General features: G+C 47.7%; 1 protein-coding gene across 7 annotated transcripts in view; it reads right to left on the reverse strand.

Annotated features, from left to right (window-relative positions):
- Positions 1-4,731: 4,731 nt before the first annotated feature.
- Positions 4,732-21,543, reverse strand: part of TBC1D31 (TBC1 domain family member 31) — a 71,260-nt gene continuing 54,448 nt past the window's right edge. The window contains exons 14-19 of one of the 7 annotated variants that reach the window (XM_078784984.1): positions 19,121-19,353; positions 18,683-18,832; positions 17,111-17,192; positions 14,613-14,705; positions 6,801-6,909; positions 4,732-6,611 (exon numbers count right to left, since the gene is read on the reverse strand). In XM_078784984.1, coding sequence (XP_078641110.1) covers positions 6,496-6,611; positions 6,801-6,909; positions 14,613-14,705; positions 17,111-17,192; positions 18,683-18,832; positions 19,121-19,353 — 783 coding nt within the window. In that variant the 3' untranslated portion in view covers positions 4,732-6,495. Of the gene's footprint in view, positions 6,627-6,800; positions 6,910-14,612; positions 14,706-17,110; positions 17,265-18,682; positions 18,833-19,120; positions 19,354-21,543 lie in introns of all 7 variants that reach the window. The other 6 variants (XM_078784983.1, XM_078784982.1, XM_078784981.1 and 3 more) reach the window with 6 other exon arrangements.

A 21,543-nucleotide genomic window follows, 5' to 3' on the forward strand; every position in this document is an offset into this window, starting at 1 on the left:
CTTCTTCTTCTTTTCCTTCTTCTCTTTTCTTTTCCTTCTTTTCCTTCTCCTTATTCTTCCTTTTCTCCTTCTTCTTCTTCCTCCACGGACAGTCTATACCTGGCCCAGCCAAAACTGGACACATTTTTGCACCTTGTTGAATTCGGAAAGACCTGCAACAGTGCAGGGTTCCTCCAGCGATGGACATTGCAGGAGATGTTGCATGGTCTGTGGCTCAGTTCCACATTCACAAGTTGTCCGGCTGGTTGTGTATCCCCATTTGTTTAGGGACACCTTTGAACGACCTACACCTGTCCTAAGTCTGTTTATAAGGCACTTCCATGCCTTGTGTAGCCTATCGTATGCTGCTGGCAACCTGCAATAGATCGGCAGCTTGCATTCAGAACGGCATCCATCTTGTTAGCATGAGTAGATCTTTCCCATGCAGGGCAGGTGTATTCAGCTGTGGTTTAGCAAAGAACAAGTGCACTGGTTCTCAATGTTTTCCAGCTTGATTCCCATATTGTGTTCGTGAGCTTTTTCCCCCCTTTTTTATATACAAGGTCGAGGCTCGTGTAAGAGTTTACAATAATCACAAAAACAAACAAACGGACACAAAACATATGATAAAGGGAGTGGGAGACAAGATGGGGGGAGAGAGAGGGCAGCACACAAGTACAACAGCAGAGAACAGGAACATCGGGAGATCTGTGGGAGGGAGAGGGCTTGGGGGAGGAGGCACGGGAAGGTGGAAGGGGGGGGGGGGGGGGGAGTTTTTTTTTTTTTTTTTAAGCTTATTCAGAATGTTGCTTCGTGCACTCACTTTTGCCTTTGTCTTCTCGATGTGGTTCTTGAAGGGAAGGCATCGGTCAAGAGTGGCTCCTAAATAGTTGGGGTGCTCGCCATGCCTCAATGTTGGTCCACACCAGGTTACTTTAAGCTTGTGTTTGGCTTCACGGTTTCTGAGGTGGAATGCACAAACTTGCGTCTTTGTTGGGTTGCGCGAAGGTGGTTTTCTTCATAGTTGGATATTAGTCCCTCCAAGGCCTCAGGCAGCGTTTTCCCTCCAAGGCCTCATGGTGTTAAAATCAGTGCTTTGGGCAGTGACACATAAGTCATCAGCATATATAAAACGGCTGTAACACGTCTATAGGTCGGTCATTTGTGTAGATCTTGCACAGCAACGGTGCAAGCACACTTCCCTGAGGAAGACCATTCTTCTGAATACGCCACCTGCTGCACTTCCCACCGAGTTCAACATAGAACTGGCGATTCTGAAGCATGCTTTCTACAGCTCTGTTAAGTGGATATCTTTTATCATCTCTCGGATCTTGCAGAGGAGACGCCTTTGGTTCACTGTGTCTTATGCTGCTGGCAGATCTACAAAAACAGCACCTGTTACCATCCCTCGCTCAAAACCGTCTTCGATATGTTGTGTGAGGTTGAGCAGTTGGTTTGTTGTTGATTTGCCGGTGCGGAAACCTGCTTGCTCTGGAATGATCTTCTCATCTGCAGTTGGTGTTATCCCATTGAGTATCAGGCATTCAAACAGCTTATAGGTGTGGCAAAGCGGTGAAATTGGCCGAAAACTTATGATCTGAGGGATCTTTTCCGGCCTTTAATAGTGCTATTACAGGTGCCTTCTGCCAAATCTTAGGTAGCTTGTGTGTTGCCAGACAGTGGTTAAACAATTGTGGGAGCCATTTCTTTGCTTGCTGTCCAAAATGATTTATCTGCTCCGTTACCATGTTGTCAAAGCCAATTGGTTTCCCGGGTTTTAGACTAGATATACCAGTTTCCAGCTCTTTCATGGTGAATGGTCTAGTAAAGCCTAGGTCATCGCTGTACTTCTTCCTATCTAGTTGTGCTCTTGGTTGTTTCTTGTTCATTTTTCCATTTAGGAGCAACTGGTGTGCAACTTGGTTAGCAGACACGTTTGGATTTTGGGCAGCTTTCTTGGGATCACCTCCAAGTTTGCGTATGAGAGACCATGCCTTCTTGCTGTTTTTTGTAAGATCTGTTGTCTCTATCAAGGTGTTCCAGATGTTTTGACACCCTTGAGAGATACTTAACATCACCCTCTCACCGGTAGATATTGTTTCCTCTGAAAAGGGGTCAGATTCAAACATTGAGACATACTCCCAATAGAGTTCAGCATTCTCCTTGGTGAGACCAGGGATGTCGTGTACTCTGCAACCTCGGGGGATCTTTCTGCTGGCTGTTTTCTGGACAGCTTTTGCAAACAAGTTGTAGTGCACAGGAAGTGGTTTAAAGTGTTTAACCTTGCGGTCAAGTGCTCATGTGAAACCGTTCCAATCGGCCTTCTTGAAGTTGAAGCGCCTTTTGAATGGTATGACGGTTGGTAACACTGCAGCATTTACCTGAATACCAATAGGACGGTGTTGTGTCTGTGGTATTGGGTCTGTGACAAACTTCTTGCAGAGGCCAGTGATGTTATCCTCTGTTTTGGAAGTGGCTTCTACAACTGAACCAGCTCTAACAAATATAGCACTACCATATTGTCGAAGACGTCTTTCAATAGCCAGGACCATTCCTGGTATTTTTGGGCAGTTGTTCACACTTCCTCTATGTGTCTCCTGCAGGCAGAGTACATCACACTGCAGCTCATTGCATAATGTGGCAAGAATGTTTTGTTTGGTTTGGAGAGAACCCTTCAACGTTAGCAGATATAACAGTCAATGCCAGTCTTGAAAAAGACCCGTGTTTCTGACATCAACGACTACTTCCGTCTTCAGGCATGTTGTTGGTACTTGATCAAAATCAGTGGTACAATAATGTTGCATACACTACTTGCTGTGCATGGTGGATTGGTGGTAGTAGAATTGGTTGAAACAGGGCTGCGACATGAATACCTTGGCCCCTGAAAGTGTCGAAAAACCGAGAAGTGTCGATTCTGCCGGTGACGTCAGATCATGAACTCGCCTCGATCCAAATGGCGACTTCCATAGAGAGAGTTTATTCCGAGCTCGGATTCCGGTACTCTCAAAGTTCTCAGTATGTTGAAACTGGTCATTGGGATTGTGAAGAAACTTTTGGAGATAACGTTTCAGAGGTTTTGTACATCCGTATCGTTTGGAACCTTGTGCGAGCGAATGAGACAAAAACCAACAACGTACAAATTCCTGATGGGAATAATCACAGAAATGATCATCACCGAACACAAGCACAAGGGGGAGGCCTTGTGGCAGAACAGAAGCGACGTAAAAGAGGATGCTTCAGAACAATAGAACACCTACTAAATAAGGCCACATTCAAACATTGTAACACAACAACAAATTGTGCACAACATGGATAGACTACAAAAAAAGCTTGTCCCACATTCATGGATGATAAAATACATGCAATTGCACAAGATCGACCCCCCAGATAATCAAATTGATAGACGAAGCAACAGAACTTTGGAATACCGCATTGATATTACAGCATTCGGAAAGAAAGATCGAAATACCAGGAGTGAAGATATTCCGAGGAATCTTCAAGGGAGACGGTCTTTCACCCCACGTGTTTTGCCTTGCTCTGAACCCACTTAGCAACTGCATTAATGAGCAAGGACGTGGACATCCACAGATCTTCCGGCCTTGAGTTGCAGACCACATCATCAGGCGTCTGCAGTACGGACAGATGTAAAATCTCAGCCCCGTCGGCGAGCTGATAAAGTTCTCTAACTCTCGTTGTGTAGAGGTGCACCCCCTTTTTAGGTGCTTTTCCAAGTCTTTTCAACTAATTTTAGAAACTTTGTAACCATTGCAGGTAACAATCCTTATTTTGCACGCACGACATACATTAACATGTCCCAATGACCGGTGTTGCTCGGGGTTTCTGCGCATGCACACAAAGCATTCTGGGACAGATTTCATCATTTTAAACGTCCCGTAGCTTTTTACCCGAGACATGTCGCAGGTCTTCCAGAGCTTTGCGTTGCCGTTGTTGGGGTTCTTGGTGGGGGTCGATTTTTGAAATGTGCACCCATTGGTTTGACAGCTATCAGACCACACCCAAATCTGTCGCTTTACTCCACCCACCATAGCACCAAGACAAAATTATGTGACCGCCATCTTGGTTTTCTGGTGGGCCTAACGCATTAGGCCTGTAGGCCTCTGCTGATCATACACTACCCACGTTTGTTGCAATTATAATTATTAGCTCACCTGGAACGTAGTTCTGGTGAGCTTATGCGACGGCGCGTCGTCTGTCAATCAGTCCGTAAGCACTGGCAACATCTTCTCCAAAACCGCTGATGGGATTGTGACCAAACTTGGCACAAATAATGCTTATGTTGTGACTAAAGTTTGTTCACGGCATAAAAAAAATAATCAGAGTTTAAGGGGTTTACCGGGGGTCAAAGTAGATCTAGGTTTGACCCCCTAAAATAGGAATTTTCCTCTGAACTATCAGGGTGGACGAGGCCTATGGTTAACTCAATTCAAACGTAGGATGCCGAGGTGAGGCCTACAGTTCACTCCATTCTCGGTACCCGCGAACCGCGAACCCAGGGGGTCCTTTGGCGTATTCTTTTTCTGACTCCATTCTAATCCTGCACGAACGGCTCTTTAATCATCCGCTCCACTTCATCGGAATCGAACAAGATTAAAGAAATTACCATCGGAGTGCAGTGCTAGCGGGGAGCGTTGCATCGCAGAACGAACGGCTTCACGTCACACAAATCCTGTGACTGAACGACTTTTCAAATGAAACGTTCTCGTGGTGCTGAAATGAATCACAGTTACCCAGTGAAGACATGCACATTTATTAGCAATCTTAAAAGTATTCAAGTTTTAATCACAGCCAGAGAACAGTGGACACCACTTCATAATGGTCATTATTATACACAATTATGTACAATGTTGTAATAAACATCACATATCCAGAAAACAAGACAGTGCACCGCGTAGCACCAGGGGAGGTGCGGGGGGGATGGGGGTGGTGCAGGGAGTAAGGAGAAGACATGAGCTCGGGTTCTGGGGGGGGAGGCGAGAGATTGGGTTTGGCCGGGAGGCGAGAGATTGGGTTTGGCCAGACTGGTGGCACGTGTGAACCGATGGGTGGTGGCACGTGTGAACCGATGAGTGGTGGCACGTGTGAACCGATGGGTGGTGGCACGTGTGAACCGATGAGTGGTGGCACGTGTGAACCGATGAGTGGTGGCACGTGTGAACCGATGGGTGGTGGCACGTGTGAACCGATGAGTGGTGGCACGTGTGAACCGATGGGTGGTGGCACGTGTGAACCGATGGGTGGTGGCACGTGTGAACCGATGGGTGGTGGCACGTGTGAACCGATGGATGGTGGCACGTGTGAACGGATGGGTGGTGGCACGTGTGAACCGATGGATGGTGGCACGTGTGAACCGATGGATGGTGGCACGTGTGAGCCGATGGATGGTGGCACGTGTGAACCGATGGATGGTGGCACGTGTGAACCGATGGATGGTGGCACGTGTGAACCGATGGGTGGTGGCACGTGTGAACCGATGGATGGTGGCACGTGTGAACCGATGGATGGTGGCACGTGTGAACCGATGGATGGTGGCACGTGTGAACCGATGGATGGTGGCACCTGTGAACCGATGGATGGTGGCACCTGTGAACCGATGGATGGTGGCACCTGTGAACCGATGGATGGTGGCACGTGTGAACCGATGGGTGGTGGCACGTGTGAACCGATGGGTGGTGGCACGTGTGAACCGATGGGTGGTGGCACGTGTGAACCGATGGGTGGTGGCACGTGTGAACCGATGGGTGGTGGCACGTGTGAACCGATGGATGGTGGCACGTGTGAACCGATGGATGGTGGCACGTGTGAACCGATGGGTGGTGGCACGTGTGAACCGATGGATGGTGGCACGTGTGAACCGATGGGTGGTGGCACGTGTGAACCGATGGATGGTGGCACGTGTGAACCGATGGATGGTGGCACGTGTGAACCGATGGATGGTGGCACGTGTGAACCGATGGATGGTGGCACGTGTGAACCGATGGATGGTGGCACGTGTGAACCGATGGATGGTGGCACGTGTGAACCGATGGATGGTGGCATGTGTGAACCGATGGACATACATACTTGTGAATGACATACTAGTTTAAAAAGCATCACGAGGAGACTCCTGGACCCCTCCGATGGTTAATGAAAGCTCATATCGGATTTTGATTCGTTGCTATGCACCTTGCCATGTTAGAAGAGGAAGTAGAATTGTTAAACACTGGAACAATACATACTTTAAAAATTTACAAGTGAGCTGGTCGAGCCAGGCGAACACCAAGGTCTTCTTTGTACATTCCTAAGAGACGGTGGAAAACAGTGCATTGGTGGCTGATAGACAGATCTGGATATCTCAACCCAAACGTGTCTTGAAAATACAGCCTCATATTCACGGAATTAAACGATCAATTCCCCTGTTGGAAAGAAACCGGACTACATACAGGATGCTCTCAGGGTAGATATGGGTGAGGGAAAATACATGGATAACCACAGGCGTGGCAGCACCAAGGGTGCGGTCTAAGCCTCGGAGGAGGAAGGCAGGTATTGCGAGACCAGACGCCTCCTCAAAGAACGCACGTTCTGCATGAGGTCTTGCTCGCGACCGTCCATGTTCCGGCAACGATCCAGCGAAACTGAACGAGACAGATCTGCATGAATCAAATAGCACATCCGCTGTTAAAACGCGTGCAAGGACAAGGTTCAGGTAACTGGTCGTAACCGATGTTCCCTCATTAGATTGATTGAAGGTTACACAAGTATCAATACCCTGCGGTGCACAGGAAAGCACAAAATTATTGCGGAAACGCTGGAGCGACACTCACTTGGTTTTTGACTCGGGCGATCATTCTCAGATTCTGGAGAAACCTCGCGACGATGTTCATGCAATGGATCCAGCAGTTGGTTCCGTGCCAAAGCGAGTGCTTCAACTTTCTGCGGCAACAACACAATACCGCTAAAACTTTCACTTTTAATAATACTAATAATAATAATATTATGTAAGTCACAAATCAAGAAGTTTCGGGAACTGAGTGGCGTGCTGATGAGGAGGGGAGTGTCGTTGAAGCTGAAGGGAAAGGTGTATGCTGCATGTGTGAGAAGTGTTATGATTTATGGGAGCGAGACATGGGTAATGAACGTAGAGCAGCAACGAAGGCTGGAAAGGGTGGAAATGCGAATGGTTCGGTGGATGTGCGGAGTATCGTTGAGAGAGAGGAAGACAAATGATGAATTGCAAAAGATGATGGGAATAGAGCCGGTGATGGATGCTGTGAAGAGGAAGACGTTGAGATGGTTTGGTCATGTGTTGAGGAAGGATGAAAGTGACTGGTTGAGAAGAGTGATGGAAATGAATGTAGAAGGAAGTAGAAGACGGGGAAGACCGAGAAAGACTTGGCTAAAGATGGTGGAAGAAGAAATGTGGGCAAGGGGGTTAACAAGGAGAGATGCAGAAAATAGGGCAAAATGGAGAAGATTGTCATGAGGACCGCAAGGCTAACCCCCGCTCCAGCAGGGAAAATGGCCTTAAAATGCCTGTTGTTGTTGTTGTTGTTGTTGTTGTATGCAAATCATCATGAGCTGGAGATATGGAGATTTTATACAAATGGAATGAATATGAATATCGTTACAAATGCGAGAACACATTGAGGTTGATGCACGAGGATGAGGCTGCTAATAGGGTGAGGAAGTGGCAATAACCTAACAACAGAGTAAGGAATGGTGAAGACACACAAAAGAAAAGGAAAGGGGCGAAGGCGAGGAAGAGGCACAATACTGTACCGTACACAAGTCTTACACCACCTTGAAAATGAACATCTGTATCGCCACATCGGCATTTTTTGATAAAAGGTTTTATCATGATCAAGTTTTATCAAAGAAACAAAAATGAATTTTAGTTTACAGAATATTAATGAATTAAATATGAATATTTGGTGCGACTCCATTTTTCATGCATAACAGATATCCATTTTGGAATGGTTTCCTGCAATTGAATATCTGGAGAAATTCCATTGGGAGGAGGTTTCGTGCATTCTGCAATGTTTCCCATAATTCATATTTTGATTTTGGTCGTTTTTCATTTTCGTCCCTGTTCAAATAATCCCAGACAGCTTTTAGGATCGGCTTGTACATACATGTCAGCATTCATTGTTCCTTCAACGATCATCAAATCACCAACGCAGAAATACATCCCCAAGCCTAAACAGAGCTTCGTGTAGGCCGCAGACATATCCTGAGACTTACACAAGGAAACGAGACAAAGAAGGAGGCCATTCGGCCAATCATACCTGCGCCACATCAACAACAGACAAATTATATCCGTCAAAACGATGCAATTTCATTGGGGGAATGAGGGGAGGAATGTGGATGAGATTATGTGGTACGCCCACGGATGTCCCAAGGATGTAAAAATAAAAAAGGGGAAATATATTTATTTTCATTATTTAAATAATAAATAAATAAATTCTGGGGATTTGTTTTCCGGAAAGGGTTGTGGGGAAGGAGTGGGTGAAGACGGTTCTTGGGTGAGAAGATATGGCCCCTGGTCCTATTAATTGTCTATTGTGCTGAATAATTATTCTGCGCTTATTTTTTCCCATCCCCTTCAGAGTCTTCAACATCCCTATCATATCCCCTCGTAACCGCTTCCTTTCCAATGTGGAAAGCCCGGTCTCCTTCAGCCGCTCCTCTAGTTACTTCTCACCAATCATCCTGACATGCGGCCTTCTCTTCATGGCATGCGGCCTTCAATTTCAAACTTTGACTCGTCACTCCCAAGTACCATATTAGTCTCTCGGCTTTGGTACCTTCACACAGAAAGGGCTTTTTCACAGCAACTCGCCCACGTAGACAACTTTTGATAAGAGACAGTACATGAGTCGACTTGAATCCCACATGTCTGTGCCAGTTCTTGTACTACTTCAAAGGATTGTGTTTCATGTGCAGCCTGTGAGCTGCTGGCTGCATCATTTTCTGGTGGTGTGGCTGTGCCGCCGATGCAACCAACGCCCCCTATTACAAAGTCCGCTGGTACTCATTTTGCCGACCTCGGAAAGATGACAGGCAAAGTCAACCCACCTGGTGTTAATTCAACAGCATGACAGGGGCTCAAACTTAGGACCCTAAGATCTCAAGCGAGCCATCTTAACCTTTAGGCCAACACCAGGTTTACAGCAAGTTTAGTGCTGAGGCCTCTCGGGTCTCATTACACATCTGTATTGTTGCTCGAATGCCACACCTGGGAATACCTGTTTTGCGGGACATTTCTCTCTGGCAATTGCCTTCCTGGTGTAAAGGTATTCTTTTGAGTCTCATCAAGTTTTATATTGTTGCGAATATGGAATTTGGCCTCCATATCCGCTTGTAAATATTCCCCTATTTCCCCAATATTCCCCAACTATCCCCAATCCCCCATTCCCTAGTCCCATTGTCTGTAAACAACAATCAGTAGAGCCGACCTTCCCCTTTTTCCCCCATTAAATGTCGTGCCCAGGTCCACCGCATCTCACGTAGACAACTTTCGGACATCTTGCTAGTTATTCTTAGTCTATGTCAGTTAAGGACTCCTTTCCATTAATTCTGACTCTTCGTTGCACCAGAATGTGATTATATGGCACCAGTAGTGAGTTTAGGACCTTTCCCATACCTCCTTCCATCTTCTTCCCCAAACAACAACTACAACTACAACTACAACTACAACTACAATTACAACAACAACGACGCTGCACCGGGGGAGTGTGCGTCATCACACCGGCTCGGTTAGCCGCCATTGACAATGCGCGCCGGACCATGCGCTCCACGGGGTTACCACGAAGGGGCTGGCTGTCAGCTCCTCGTCAAGGGCGGAGCCGGTAACCCCCCCGCACGCACCCAATGAGAAGCAACGAGCCGATTCCATCTGGGGCGGAGCTAACGAGCCGAGGGCGTGTCACTCCCCGCCGGATCTACGCAGCCACTTGCCGGATGTGAGGTCAGATGCGCCCCCAGCCTGAGCAGACAAGTCACCATCTCCGAGCGCTGTGACCTTCCCGCATCTCTGGACCGGACCGAGTCGATTCTGCCTCGAGCCCAGGTGCACCTGGAGCCATCGATTCTGCCTTTCCTTGCCATCAATCCCCGTGTGAGTCAGCCTTGTCCCGTTTATCTGTCGTCTGTTGGGGTTAAGATAAGATTGTGTCTAAGTGCCTATCTTCCTTTGCTGTCCCTCTTGTAGTTGTAATCTAACCTTCCGCCTTAATATAACCTCCTCCGGAGGTCTTGAGAACTGAACCCTGGGTGTCGTGTCATTTGAAACCCAGCCGTGTGTCCTTTTCCTTTATTGCCTTTATTGACCTAGCGTAGCGCGATTAGTCAACGTTCGAGTATAATCGGGTAACTTGTGCAGACGTGGTCATACCAAAACCGCTCGGTAAATAACATCTAAGCCACGTCTGTAACAATATCTTGGGAATGGTTTACAAAGTAGTGAAAAAGATGTGGTCTAAGACTTTTGGATTATTTGAACACAAATGAGACATGAAAAAGAACTGAAATCAAAACAATGTGGGAAACAATGTGGGAAACATTGCAGAATGCATGGATCAACCAACAAAAAAGAAGGTGGTGTGGGGAGAGGTGAGCATCGTGGGACAGGTTGAAAAATGAGATGACACAGGTACAAAGGCAACTTCAAAAGTAACTCTTTAAGGGGAAGTTATTTGAAATGAGAAAAATAACCTGATGTTACTAACACGTTCTACACTCTAATAACTATCCATCTCATCCCATCATCAATCTGCTCTCATGTTTAACAATTTCAATGGTCACGACCGACCCCCTAGTCCAATCAACAATCTCACCAAAACAATTCATTTGTACACCCCGTGCTCCCTGGTCCCTCACTGTCAGCAAGACACCTTAACATTCTCCCCATGCTCCCCGGTCGCTCACTGTCAGTAAGACACCTTGACATCGTCAACGTGCTCCCTGGTCCCTCACTGTCAGCAAGACACCATGACATCCTCAACGTGCTCCCTGGTCCCTCACTGTCAGCAAGACACCATGACATCCTCAACGTGCTCCCTGGTCCCTCACTGTCAGCAAGACACCATGACATCCTCAACGTGCTCCCTGGTCCCTCACTGTCAGTAAGACACCTTGACATTCTCCCCATGCTCCCCGGTCCCTCACTGTCAGTAAGACACCTTGACATCCTCAACGTGCTCCCTGGTTCCTCACTGTCAGCAAGACACCATGACATCCTCAACGTGCTCCCTGGTCCCTCACTGTCAGTAAGACACCATGACATCCTCCCCATGCTGCCTGGTCCCTCATTGTCAGTAAGACACCTTGACATCCTCAACGTGCTCTCTGGTCCCTCACTATCAGCAAGACACCATGACATCCTCCTCGTGCTCCCCAGTCCCTCACTGTCAGTAAGACACCTTGACATCCTCCCCATGCTCCCTGGTCCCTGGTCCCTCACTGTCAGCAAGACACCATGACATCCTCAACGTGCTCCCTGGTCCCTCACTGTCAGCAAGACACCATGACATCCTCAACGTGCTCCCTGGTCCCTCACTGTCAGCAAGACACCATGACATCCTCAACGTGCTCCCTGGTCCCTCACTGTCAGTAAGACACCTTGACATTCTCCCCATGCTCCCCGGTCCCTCACTGTCAGTAAGACACCTTGACATCCTCAACGTGCTCCCTGGTTCCTCACTGTCAGCAAGACACCATGACATCCTCAACGTGCTCCCTGGTCCCTCACTGTCAGTAAGACACCTTGACATCCTCAACGTGCTCCCTGGTTCCTCACTGTCAGCAAGACACCATGACATCCTCAACGTGCTCCCTGGTTCCTCACTGTCAGCAAGACACCATGACATTCTCCCCATGCTCCCCGGTCCCTCACTGTCAGTAAGACACCTTGACATCCTCAACGTGCTCCCTGGTTCCTCACTGTCAGCAAGACACCATGACATCCTCAACGTGCTCCCTGGTCCCTCACTGTCAGTAAGACACCATGACATCCTCCCCGTGCTGCCTGGTCCCTCATTGTCAGTAAGACACCTTGACATCCTCAACGTGCTCTCTGGTCCCTCACTATCAGCAAGACACCATGACATCCTCCTCGTGCTCCCCAGTCCCTCACTGTCAGTAAGACACCTTGACATCCTCCCCATGCTCCCTGGTCCCTGGTCCCTCACTGTCAGTAAGACACTGACATTCTCCCCATGGTCCCTGGTCCCTCACTGTTAGTAAGACACCATGACATCCTCCCCGTGCTCCTTGGTACCTCACTATCAGTAAGACACTTTGACATACTCCCCGTGCTCCCTGGTCCCTCACTGTCAGTAAGACACCTTGACATCCTCCCCGTGCTCCCTGGTCCCTCACTGTCAGTAAGACACTTTGACATACTCCCCGTGGTCCCTGGAACTCACTGTTAGTAAGACACCTTGACATCCTCCCCGTGCTCCTTGGTACCTCACTATCAGTAAGACACCATGACATCCTCCCCGTGCTCCTTGGTACCTCACTATCAGTAAGACACCTTGACATCCTCAACGTGCTCTCTGGTCCCTCACTATCAGCAAGACACCATGACATCCTCCTCGTGCTCCCCAGTCCCTCACTGTCAGTAAGACACCTTGACATCCTCCCCATGCTCTCTGGTCCCTGGTTCCTCACTGTCAGTAAGACACTTTGACATTCTCCCCATGGTCCCTGGTCCCTCACTGTTAGTAAGACACCATGACATCCTCCCCGTGCTCCTTGGTACCTCACTATCAGTAAGACACTTTGACATACTCCCCGTGGTCCCTGGTCCCTCACTGTTAGTAAGACACCTTGACATCCTCCCCGTGCTCCTTGGTACCTCACTATCAGTAAGACACTTTGACATACTCCCCGTGCTCCCTGGTCCCTCACTGTCAGTAAGACACCTTGACATCCTCCCCGTGCTCCCTGGTCCCTCACTGTCAGTAAGACACTTTGACATACTCCCCGTGGTCCGTGGTCCCTCACTGTTAGTAAGACACCTTGACATCCTCCCCGTGCTCCTTGGTACCTCACTATCAGTAAGACACCATGACATCCTCCCCGTGCTCCTTGGTACCTCACTATCAGTAAGACACCTTGACATCCTCCCCATGCTCCTTGGTACCTCACTATCAGTAAGACACCTTGACATCCTCCCCGTGCTGCCTGGTGCCTCATTGTCAGTAAGACACCATGACATCCTCCCCGTGCTCCTTGGTACCTCACTATCAGTAAGACACCATGACATCCTCCCCGTGCTCCTTGGTACCTCACTATCAGTAAGACACCTTGACATCCTCCCCATGCTCCTTGGTACCTCACTCTCAGTAAGACACCTTGACATCCTCCCCGTGGTCCCTGGTCCCTCACTGTCAGTAAGACACCATGACATCCTCCCCATGCTCCTTGGTACCTCACTATCAGTAAGACACCTTGACATCCTCCCCGTGCTCCCTGGTCCCTCACCGTCACGAAGACACCTTGACATCCTCCACGTGCTCCCTGGTCCCTCACCGTCACGAAGACACCTTGACATCCTCCCCGTGCTCCCTGGTCCCTCACCGTCAGCAAGACACCTTGACATCCTCCCCGTGCTCCCTGGTCCCTCACCGTCACGAAGACACCTCGACATCCTCCCCGTGCTCCCTGGTCCCTCACCGTCAGCAAGACACCTTGACATCCTCCCCGTGCTCCCTGGTCCCTCACCGTCACGAAGACACCTTGACATCCTCCCCGTGCTCCCTGGTCCCTCACCGTCACGAAGACACCTTGACATCCTCCCCGTGCTCCCTGGTCCCTCACTGTCAGTAAGACACTTTGACATCTTCCCCGTGCTCCCTGGTCCCTCACTGTCAGTAAGACACTTTGACATACTCCCCGTGCTCCCTGGTCCCTCACTGTCAGCAAGACACCTTGACATCCTCCCCGTGCTCCCTGGTCCCTCACTGTCAGCAAGACACTTTGACATACTCCCCGTGCTCTCCGGTCCCTCACTGTCAGTAAGACACCTTGACATCCTCCCCGTGCTCCCTGGTCCCTCACTGTCAGCAAGACACCTTGACATCCTCTATCGTGCTCTCACATGAGCCTTTGTACAATAAAATATAAAGAATAAAGCAAAGTTCAATTGAGCCAAGGTGCAGAGAAAATTAAGACGTTTCGGCAATAAATAAATAAATCCTGGTACAGGCGAACATTTTCCCCGCAGCAACACATATTAGAGAGATTATATATAAAACATAGTAAAGTCTGCGATAACAACACCATGATTCAAAATACAAGCCTGATAAAGATCGACGGGGTGTACTTGCTCAAATTGTCTATCGATGTAGACAAACACAAACCCAGACGAGACAACTTCTGTCTTATTGATAAATAGTTGTATGATGATCAATTCATCTTTTTTTAAACAAATGGGTGATTAATGGTCCAATCCAGAAAATCAGTCATGAAATGAGAATCAGGAATGGAGACGGAGGAAGAATGGACACTTACAGACGTTACGGTCGTGGATTCATTATATTAACCAATCCATCTCGAGTTTCCCCAATGAGAACGCAAGCATGCTAAGCATCGTCCTGCACGGCCAGGTAGCATTGGTGCAGCCACAGTACCTGCTCGGCATCCGTCCGCTGCGCCTCCAGCTCCTTGGACGTCACCTTGGACCTGCCGAGCTTTTCTGCCATCTCACAGTCTCGCAAATCATCCTGGAAGCGCATTAAAACCATCAAGGTAAACGACATCAATGTCAGTGCTTCCACAGGTGTGGAAAGAAATCCATTTCGCTCACAAATCACAGCTTCTTCCATCATCTCCTCGTCACACTCGTTTCACATCACGGAGTTGGTACGGGTTAGCGGATGGGCACGAAGGAACACCAAACAAGGATACACATGGAACGTTGGAGGAGGAAGAGGCCATTCGGCCCATCATGCCCGTGCTGCACCAAACATCCACACACGACCAACAAGTCCTGCCAATATCCACATACCCCTCCATCTCCAATGCATCCAGGTACCCATCAAATTCCCATTTTAACCTATCCACCCCCTCTACACTCATTCCAAGCATGAACCACTCAGACCGAAAGACTCCGGCATGATAAAAATGGTGAAATGGAACATGTCTCGTGACAAAGCGCCAGGTCCTTCACCAGCACATCACGGTGTGACCCGCCAGCCATGTTCAATCGTTTCAGGGCGAGCCAATGTGATTTTCTACATTTATCAAACGCCAACTTCACTGTGACAGAATGAAGATTCAAACAATTGAGTGCCGAGTGGCATCGTGAGCCATGCGGTACGTGCGTACCATGGGGCATCAAATCGAGCAAGTGGGCACACAGGTCTGACAGGCCACAAATACCTTCCCTCCTCTTCATTACAGTTTATTGTCCCCCGTCGCACCGCGGAGCGAAAGGGGGACTATGGTTTTCCCCTCCGTCCGTGTGTGCGTGCGTGCGTCTGTGCGCGCGTGCGTCCATGCGTGCGCGCGTAAGCAAAGGACCAAATTCTAATTCGGTGTGTGGGTGCAACTAGGCATATGGAAGAACCCTATTGAAAATTCGGTCGCCACGTCAAAATCCAAGATGGCCGCCGCCATGTATGTCTGATGCCATGTATGTCTGAACCTTGTGAGCGAATATCTTGAAAAAACAAAAATAAGCGAAGTACCAACTTCTAATCTGGTGTGTGGGTGTATCTAGGCACAAGGAAGAACGCTATTGAAAATTAGGGTCGCCACGTCAAAATCCAAGATGGCCGCTGCCATGTATGTCTGAACCTTGTGAGCGAAATATGTTGAAAAATAAACGAACTGCTAACGTCTGATCTGGTGTGTGGGTGTATCTACGAATAAGGGAGAACGCTATTGAAAATTGGGTCGCCACATCAAAATCCAAGATGGCCGCCTTGCGTCTTCCACTTTGTCAACTCACATCACTTCAACGACGGGGGATTTAGGCGTAACGCTTGTTGATATTTATTATCACATCTCTCGAGATTTTTATTTATTTATACAAATGTACTTCGTACTGTTTTTTGTCTAAACAAGAAAGATGTTGGAACAATGCAAATGTGAGTGCAGCAAAACAAACCAGGTAAGCCGATTACCATACTACAATTTGACAAGTCTACGGTGTGTGCGTCCGATTTAGACTTCTATGTACTTCTGAACCACTTCATTAAATCATACTAAAGCTAGGCAAATCGATGATTGCATGTATGTATGTATGTATGTATGTATGTATGTATGTATGTATGTATGTATGTATGCATGTATGTATGTATGTATGTATGTATGTATGTAAGGGATTTCAGTCGAATCCCAGGCTAATGGGGGCAGTATGACCCATTTCTCTCTCAAAGCTAAGGTCTGACTGTCTCGATTTGAGAAGCTGTTAATAAACATCCTTAATTGACCTTGTGGCGACATTCCTTCCCCATGAGCTCCCTGCCTGCCAGATGTTGCTCCCAGGGTCAGTCTGTGTAACCAAGGACATGTTTAAGTTCCCGTGTTCTTTGAAGAAAGGATATAAAGACGAATGTAAGTTGAAATGCCCTGAGTTGATCTTGGGCTGGCTGTGTGATGCTATTTTCCTGAAATGGCGTTACTAGCCAAAGCGTGTTATCTACCATGCATGTTACCCTTATACCTCAATAAACCTCTTGTACACTTGGTCCGAGTTTAGCAGGTGCTTCTTCCAGAACTGGAAGGGATTAGGGAATCCACGACATGCATGTATGTATGTATGTATGTATGTATGTATGTATGTATGTATCAGAATGGAAGACGGCTTGGCCAATCTACAACAACTTTTGCATACGTACCTGCCCAAGGATATTTTAGGTGGTAAAATAAATTAATAGTCCCAGGGGTTCAGGGTGGGGGAATGACCCCAATTATTTATATGTGAACATCATAATGCACTACTCCCGGTGGGAGAGGGCATTACAAGTCATCCCGTTCTTAATTTGGGGAAAAATTAACACATCTGTATGGACGGGTTCTTCGTTCGTAAACGGATAATGCAAAACAAACGGATGTCCGTTTAGGGCCTTGTTACAGAAAGATGACATTTTGCCCTAAGAGCGTGGTGCATCGCGTGTTCCACCTGATCTTGAAGCTTTTGACGACTTGATGCATCCAGCATGCGGAGGTCCTCGATAGGTGAGTCGTGCTTCATCGGCAGCAGGCTGGCAGTGCACACAACACGTTTCATGCATGGAGACCCATTCGTGGCATCCATACCATCAGCATCGGAAACACTTATGGAGAGGGCGAGGATGAGGGTATGAAAGGCATATAATGTGCAGTAGGGATGCCGCTTCTTTATTGCGTAAAATTAATCGTACGGTTGTCATGTGTTGAGACCTCACATTGTGATTTGAGATATTTGCTGTTTGATTTGCAGCCACAATTTGAGGTAAATTTGAGATGCACAGTAAAATGGCCATCATACTAAAATATGTAATTTGGTGCATGTCCGTCTGTCTGACTGTGATATATTCAGTCGTTACTTATCCAATCTCAACCAAACTTGGCACGAGGACTAAGGGTCACATGATGGAGGTTATCGCGACTTCAATTCCTCCCCTCCCCAAGGGGGTTGTCCGTCTTGGGCGAAATTCAAGTTAAGGTATATATCCATGTTAACATAGCTAATTGTGGCATTTTTCCAAGGCTGCTTAACCCTCTGGAGTCTACAAGCCGATTATATCGGCTTGTCTCTAATCTTGTCTCTAATGTTTCTAATAATGTCTCTAATCTTGTCTCTAATGTCTCTAATCTCAAATTTGAATGCGGTTAGAGCCGATAAATTCGGCTTGTAGACATTTCGGCGCATGCGTGAAGCCGATAGAATCGGCTTGTAGACTCCAGAGGGTTAATAACAAAAGTAATAACACCAATGATAAGAACATATTATTAATCCAAAACAATATTGATACGAATAATATCCCCTCTCCCCCAAGGGGTTTTTCCTCCTGGGCTAAACGCTGTGTTAATGTGTATAAATAGATAACCGTGGCGTTTCGTGGAGCCATCATACTAAAAATCAGAAGTAAAAAATATTAAAACCACAAACATATTTTATTGCCTTTTTTTTTTAAAACAGTCTCTACTGCTGCTTAACACTAACCTGAATAAGAGGACGCCCGGGGTGAGTTCAGTTACCAAGCAGCACCAGCTGTTCATTAACGGTTTCAAATGCAATGCTTAAGCCACTTGTCGAGCGCTGTAGAAGAAATTTGGGAAGTGAACACACCCCGAGACGTTCTTGAGGCCTGAGCCTAGATCTACTGTAATCAAGATACCCAGAGAGGTTAACAACATGACTCTTCCTGCCACTCCCATAGGGAGTGAGCGTACTAGTATCTCAAAAACTACTTGGAATACGGAGCCTAATCTTCACATTTGTTGATATGAATGATTGAGGAATAGTTGCAAACAATTTGAAGTGAATCTGAGACCAAGGTGCATGAGTCCCCCTCCCCCCCCCTCCTCCCAAATATTCATAGCTTTGAAATTGACTGACCCTTGTATGACTTACGTACTACTCGGTTGAAATTGCTCGTTTGCGACTCGAGCACCTGTAACACTCGAGTTTCCATAATCGGTTTCAATGCAGATCATACAGGGACATGTGAACCAGAGTGCAATGTCAAGAGATGCTGTGCAATCTTACTGGGTACGCTGGTTAGCGTGGCCCTGTGCTTCAACACCGAGACCCAAACACCGCTGATCCCCAGTACGAAGGACCTGCTGTTCTTCCTGGAACGGCTTGGCAGTTTTGGAGCGCTTTGCACCTTCCACTACCAAGTTCTGATCACTTTCCCTGCAACAAGTAGGTTTGCATGCTAAGAAGTACGCGGTCAGCAATAGCTTGCTCACCATAAACAGCATTTGAAGTGAATGTGTCCAGTCAACTCAAATAGACATCTTTGGCACGACAGCACATGCTCAGTCAACTATGAAATGGAAGTTCAAGTTCAAACAGACCTGCTATTCGAGTGAAAAGCCATGATGAAAGGTGTTCCATTGCAGTTGCGCCCGAGCACGACACGTGCAAAGCCAATGTACACTGTTAACGGCATTTGACGTACACGAGAATAGACAGACATACCGATGACGGAGATACTTCAACTCCTCCTGTCGAATCCTCTCAAGTTTCAGGTTTGCTTCATTCACCCATAAGTTGGGCAACTTGTTGGGCAATGTGTGTTGCTGATGCCCAAGAGGCTGGAAGGCCTGAAGCATATGGCCTTGGTGGACCTCAATCGGGGTGCCATCCAGCAGCTCATACGTTTTCCCGACAAGAACGCAGACATTCATGATGCTTCGACTGTGAAAAAAGTACTGCAAGACAGGATGGGGGTCAAAGGCAAAACCCGGAGGAGATTCAGAAAGGCAATGGGCTCGTACTTTGTTGTTCAAAACAACCTTTCGTGATTATCTCATCGAGTAACTGGAGAACGACTCGCCATTCCGCTTCAGGTAGCTAGAAAAAGTCAAGAATACAAAGGAAAATCTGCATTGCCAGTTTAGCTAGCAGTTTAAAAGGTCAAACATGGACCGGCAGAAGCAGCACCTTTAATCTTGGTGGCCACAAAGTCAGAAAAATGATGAGAGAGTCAGTGAAAGCAAATAGTCACCATGACGTCAATGAACCATCACATCTGTCAATCTCCAACTGTCGGTAGCTCTACAGTCTACCCAGTCTGAGTCAACACAAACCTTCAAATAAAACTTATTCCATCCATAAATGTCAGCACTTTTTTCACGTCGAGTTAATTTGTTGAGAAAAATTCTCTTCTGCAGTTAAAATACCTGTAAAACAGGCTGGCTGTTAGGTTAGAGCTGCACCTGCTGACTATATTTAGTACATGAGGATTCAAATGTTTCACACCCTATTACTTCGCCATAGCTGACACGTCAGTGGTCTCTGTCTTCTTCTGCCTCATCTCTGGTCTTGCAACCTCTGCCCTCTACGTGCTCTGTCTCCCCCAAGTATCTGTAGGATGCACGTGATCCACCAGCAACCCCTTCCGAGTGAAACTGCCCAAATCCAGAACCACTTCTCACCTCCACTCATGTATTCCTTTCTTTTCCCACGTGTGGAAACAGCTTCCACACTCTTCGATCTCATTATTCCCTACGGGTCTTCAGGACAGCTGTTCACCACCATCTCAAATCATCCCCCCTCCAAAGCCATGATCTTTTCTACACCCGTTAAACCACCCCCACAACTCCCAAATGTTTTGCTTATGTATCCATCTTGTCCACCCACTTGCATTCTCCCCGAACCCTCAATTATCTGCAGCCGTTGTTGGTCCGTCTCCGTCTATTTTTTCCCCTTCTCTAGCTACAGTATGTGCTCCGAAAATGTGTTTCTTGATTAAATCAACTGACGCCCGGGGTTGCGTTGATCGTCTGTGGGACGCGGCCTGTCCTGATGGCTTGCTGGGTTTCTCTGAACTCATTGTGCTGAGAGCGAGAAGCAGGGATTTGGCGACTCCCTTTATGCCATGTTATGCCGGCGGGGAACCGAGCTCCGTGAGATCCAGTAATGTGCTGAATACACCACCTTTGTTGGCGGCTTCGGAGGGGACAGGGGAGGCGCCTGTGGCTTGATGGGTTTTGCTGACTCTAACCCATTGTGGACACGCACGTGCGCACAGGGAGGGGGACCTGAGATTTGGTGGACCCGAGTGGAAAGGGGGGGAGTGTGACTGAGATTTGGCAGACCAGAGTGGAAGGGGGGCCTGAGATTTGGTGGACCTGAGTGGAAGGGGGGCCTGAGATTCGGAGGACCCGAGTGGAAGGGGGGCCTGAGATTTGGTGGACCTGAGTGGAAGGGGGGCTGTGATTTGGAAATCCGAGTGGGAGGGGGGCCTGAGAAAGATGAGAACCTATGGCGGAGACACGTACATGTACACGGACATGCACACATTAAATGGGTCATGATTTGCAGTGCATGGGTCGTGATTTGCACGTACACATGCACAATTATGGTTTATACACGTTTGGTTTTGCTTTTGCATGTTTTGTTTTGTGTAACATCATATGCTGTGTTGTATGCACACATTATTTTATGCGGTATATACACATACATATTGTGCACATGTTGTATTGTACACACATGTTATGCATGACATGTTGTACAATGGTATGTTGTGTACACATGTCTTGTGCATGACATATTGCACATATATTGTGCGCATGCACACACACATATACATACGCCTGCGCGCGTGCGCATGCACACACACATATACATACGCCTGCGCGCGCGCGCACACACACACACACACACACACACACACACACACACACACACACACACACACACACACACACACACACACACACACACACACACACACACACACACACACACCTGGGAGGGCTCCGTTCCACCTTCTGAAACCCGCATATTGAGTTGACAACCAACGACACACATAAAGTTAAATCACGACAAGACAACGTTCGATTCACAATCTTGTGAGATTCCGTCATCACAATGCACATGTGTGACGGAGGGAGAGA

The sequence above is a fragment of the Myxine glutinosa genome, chromosome 9 (genome assembly GCF_964187855.1).
Source record: "Myxine glutinosa chromosome 9, kmMyxGlut1.1, whole genome shotgun sequence".
NCBI lineage: Eukaryota > Metazoa > Chordata > Myxini > Myxiniformes > Myxinidae > Myxine > Myxine glutinosa.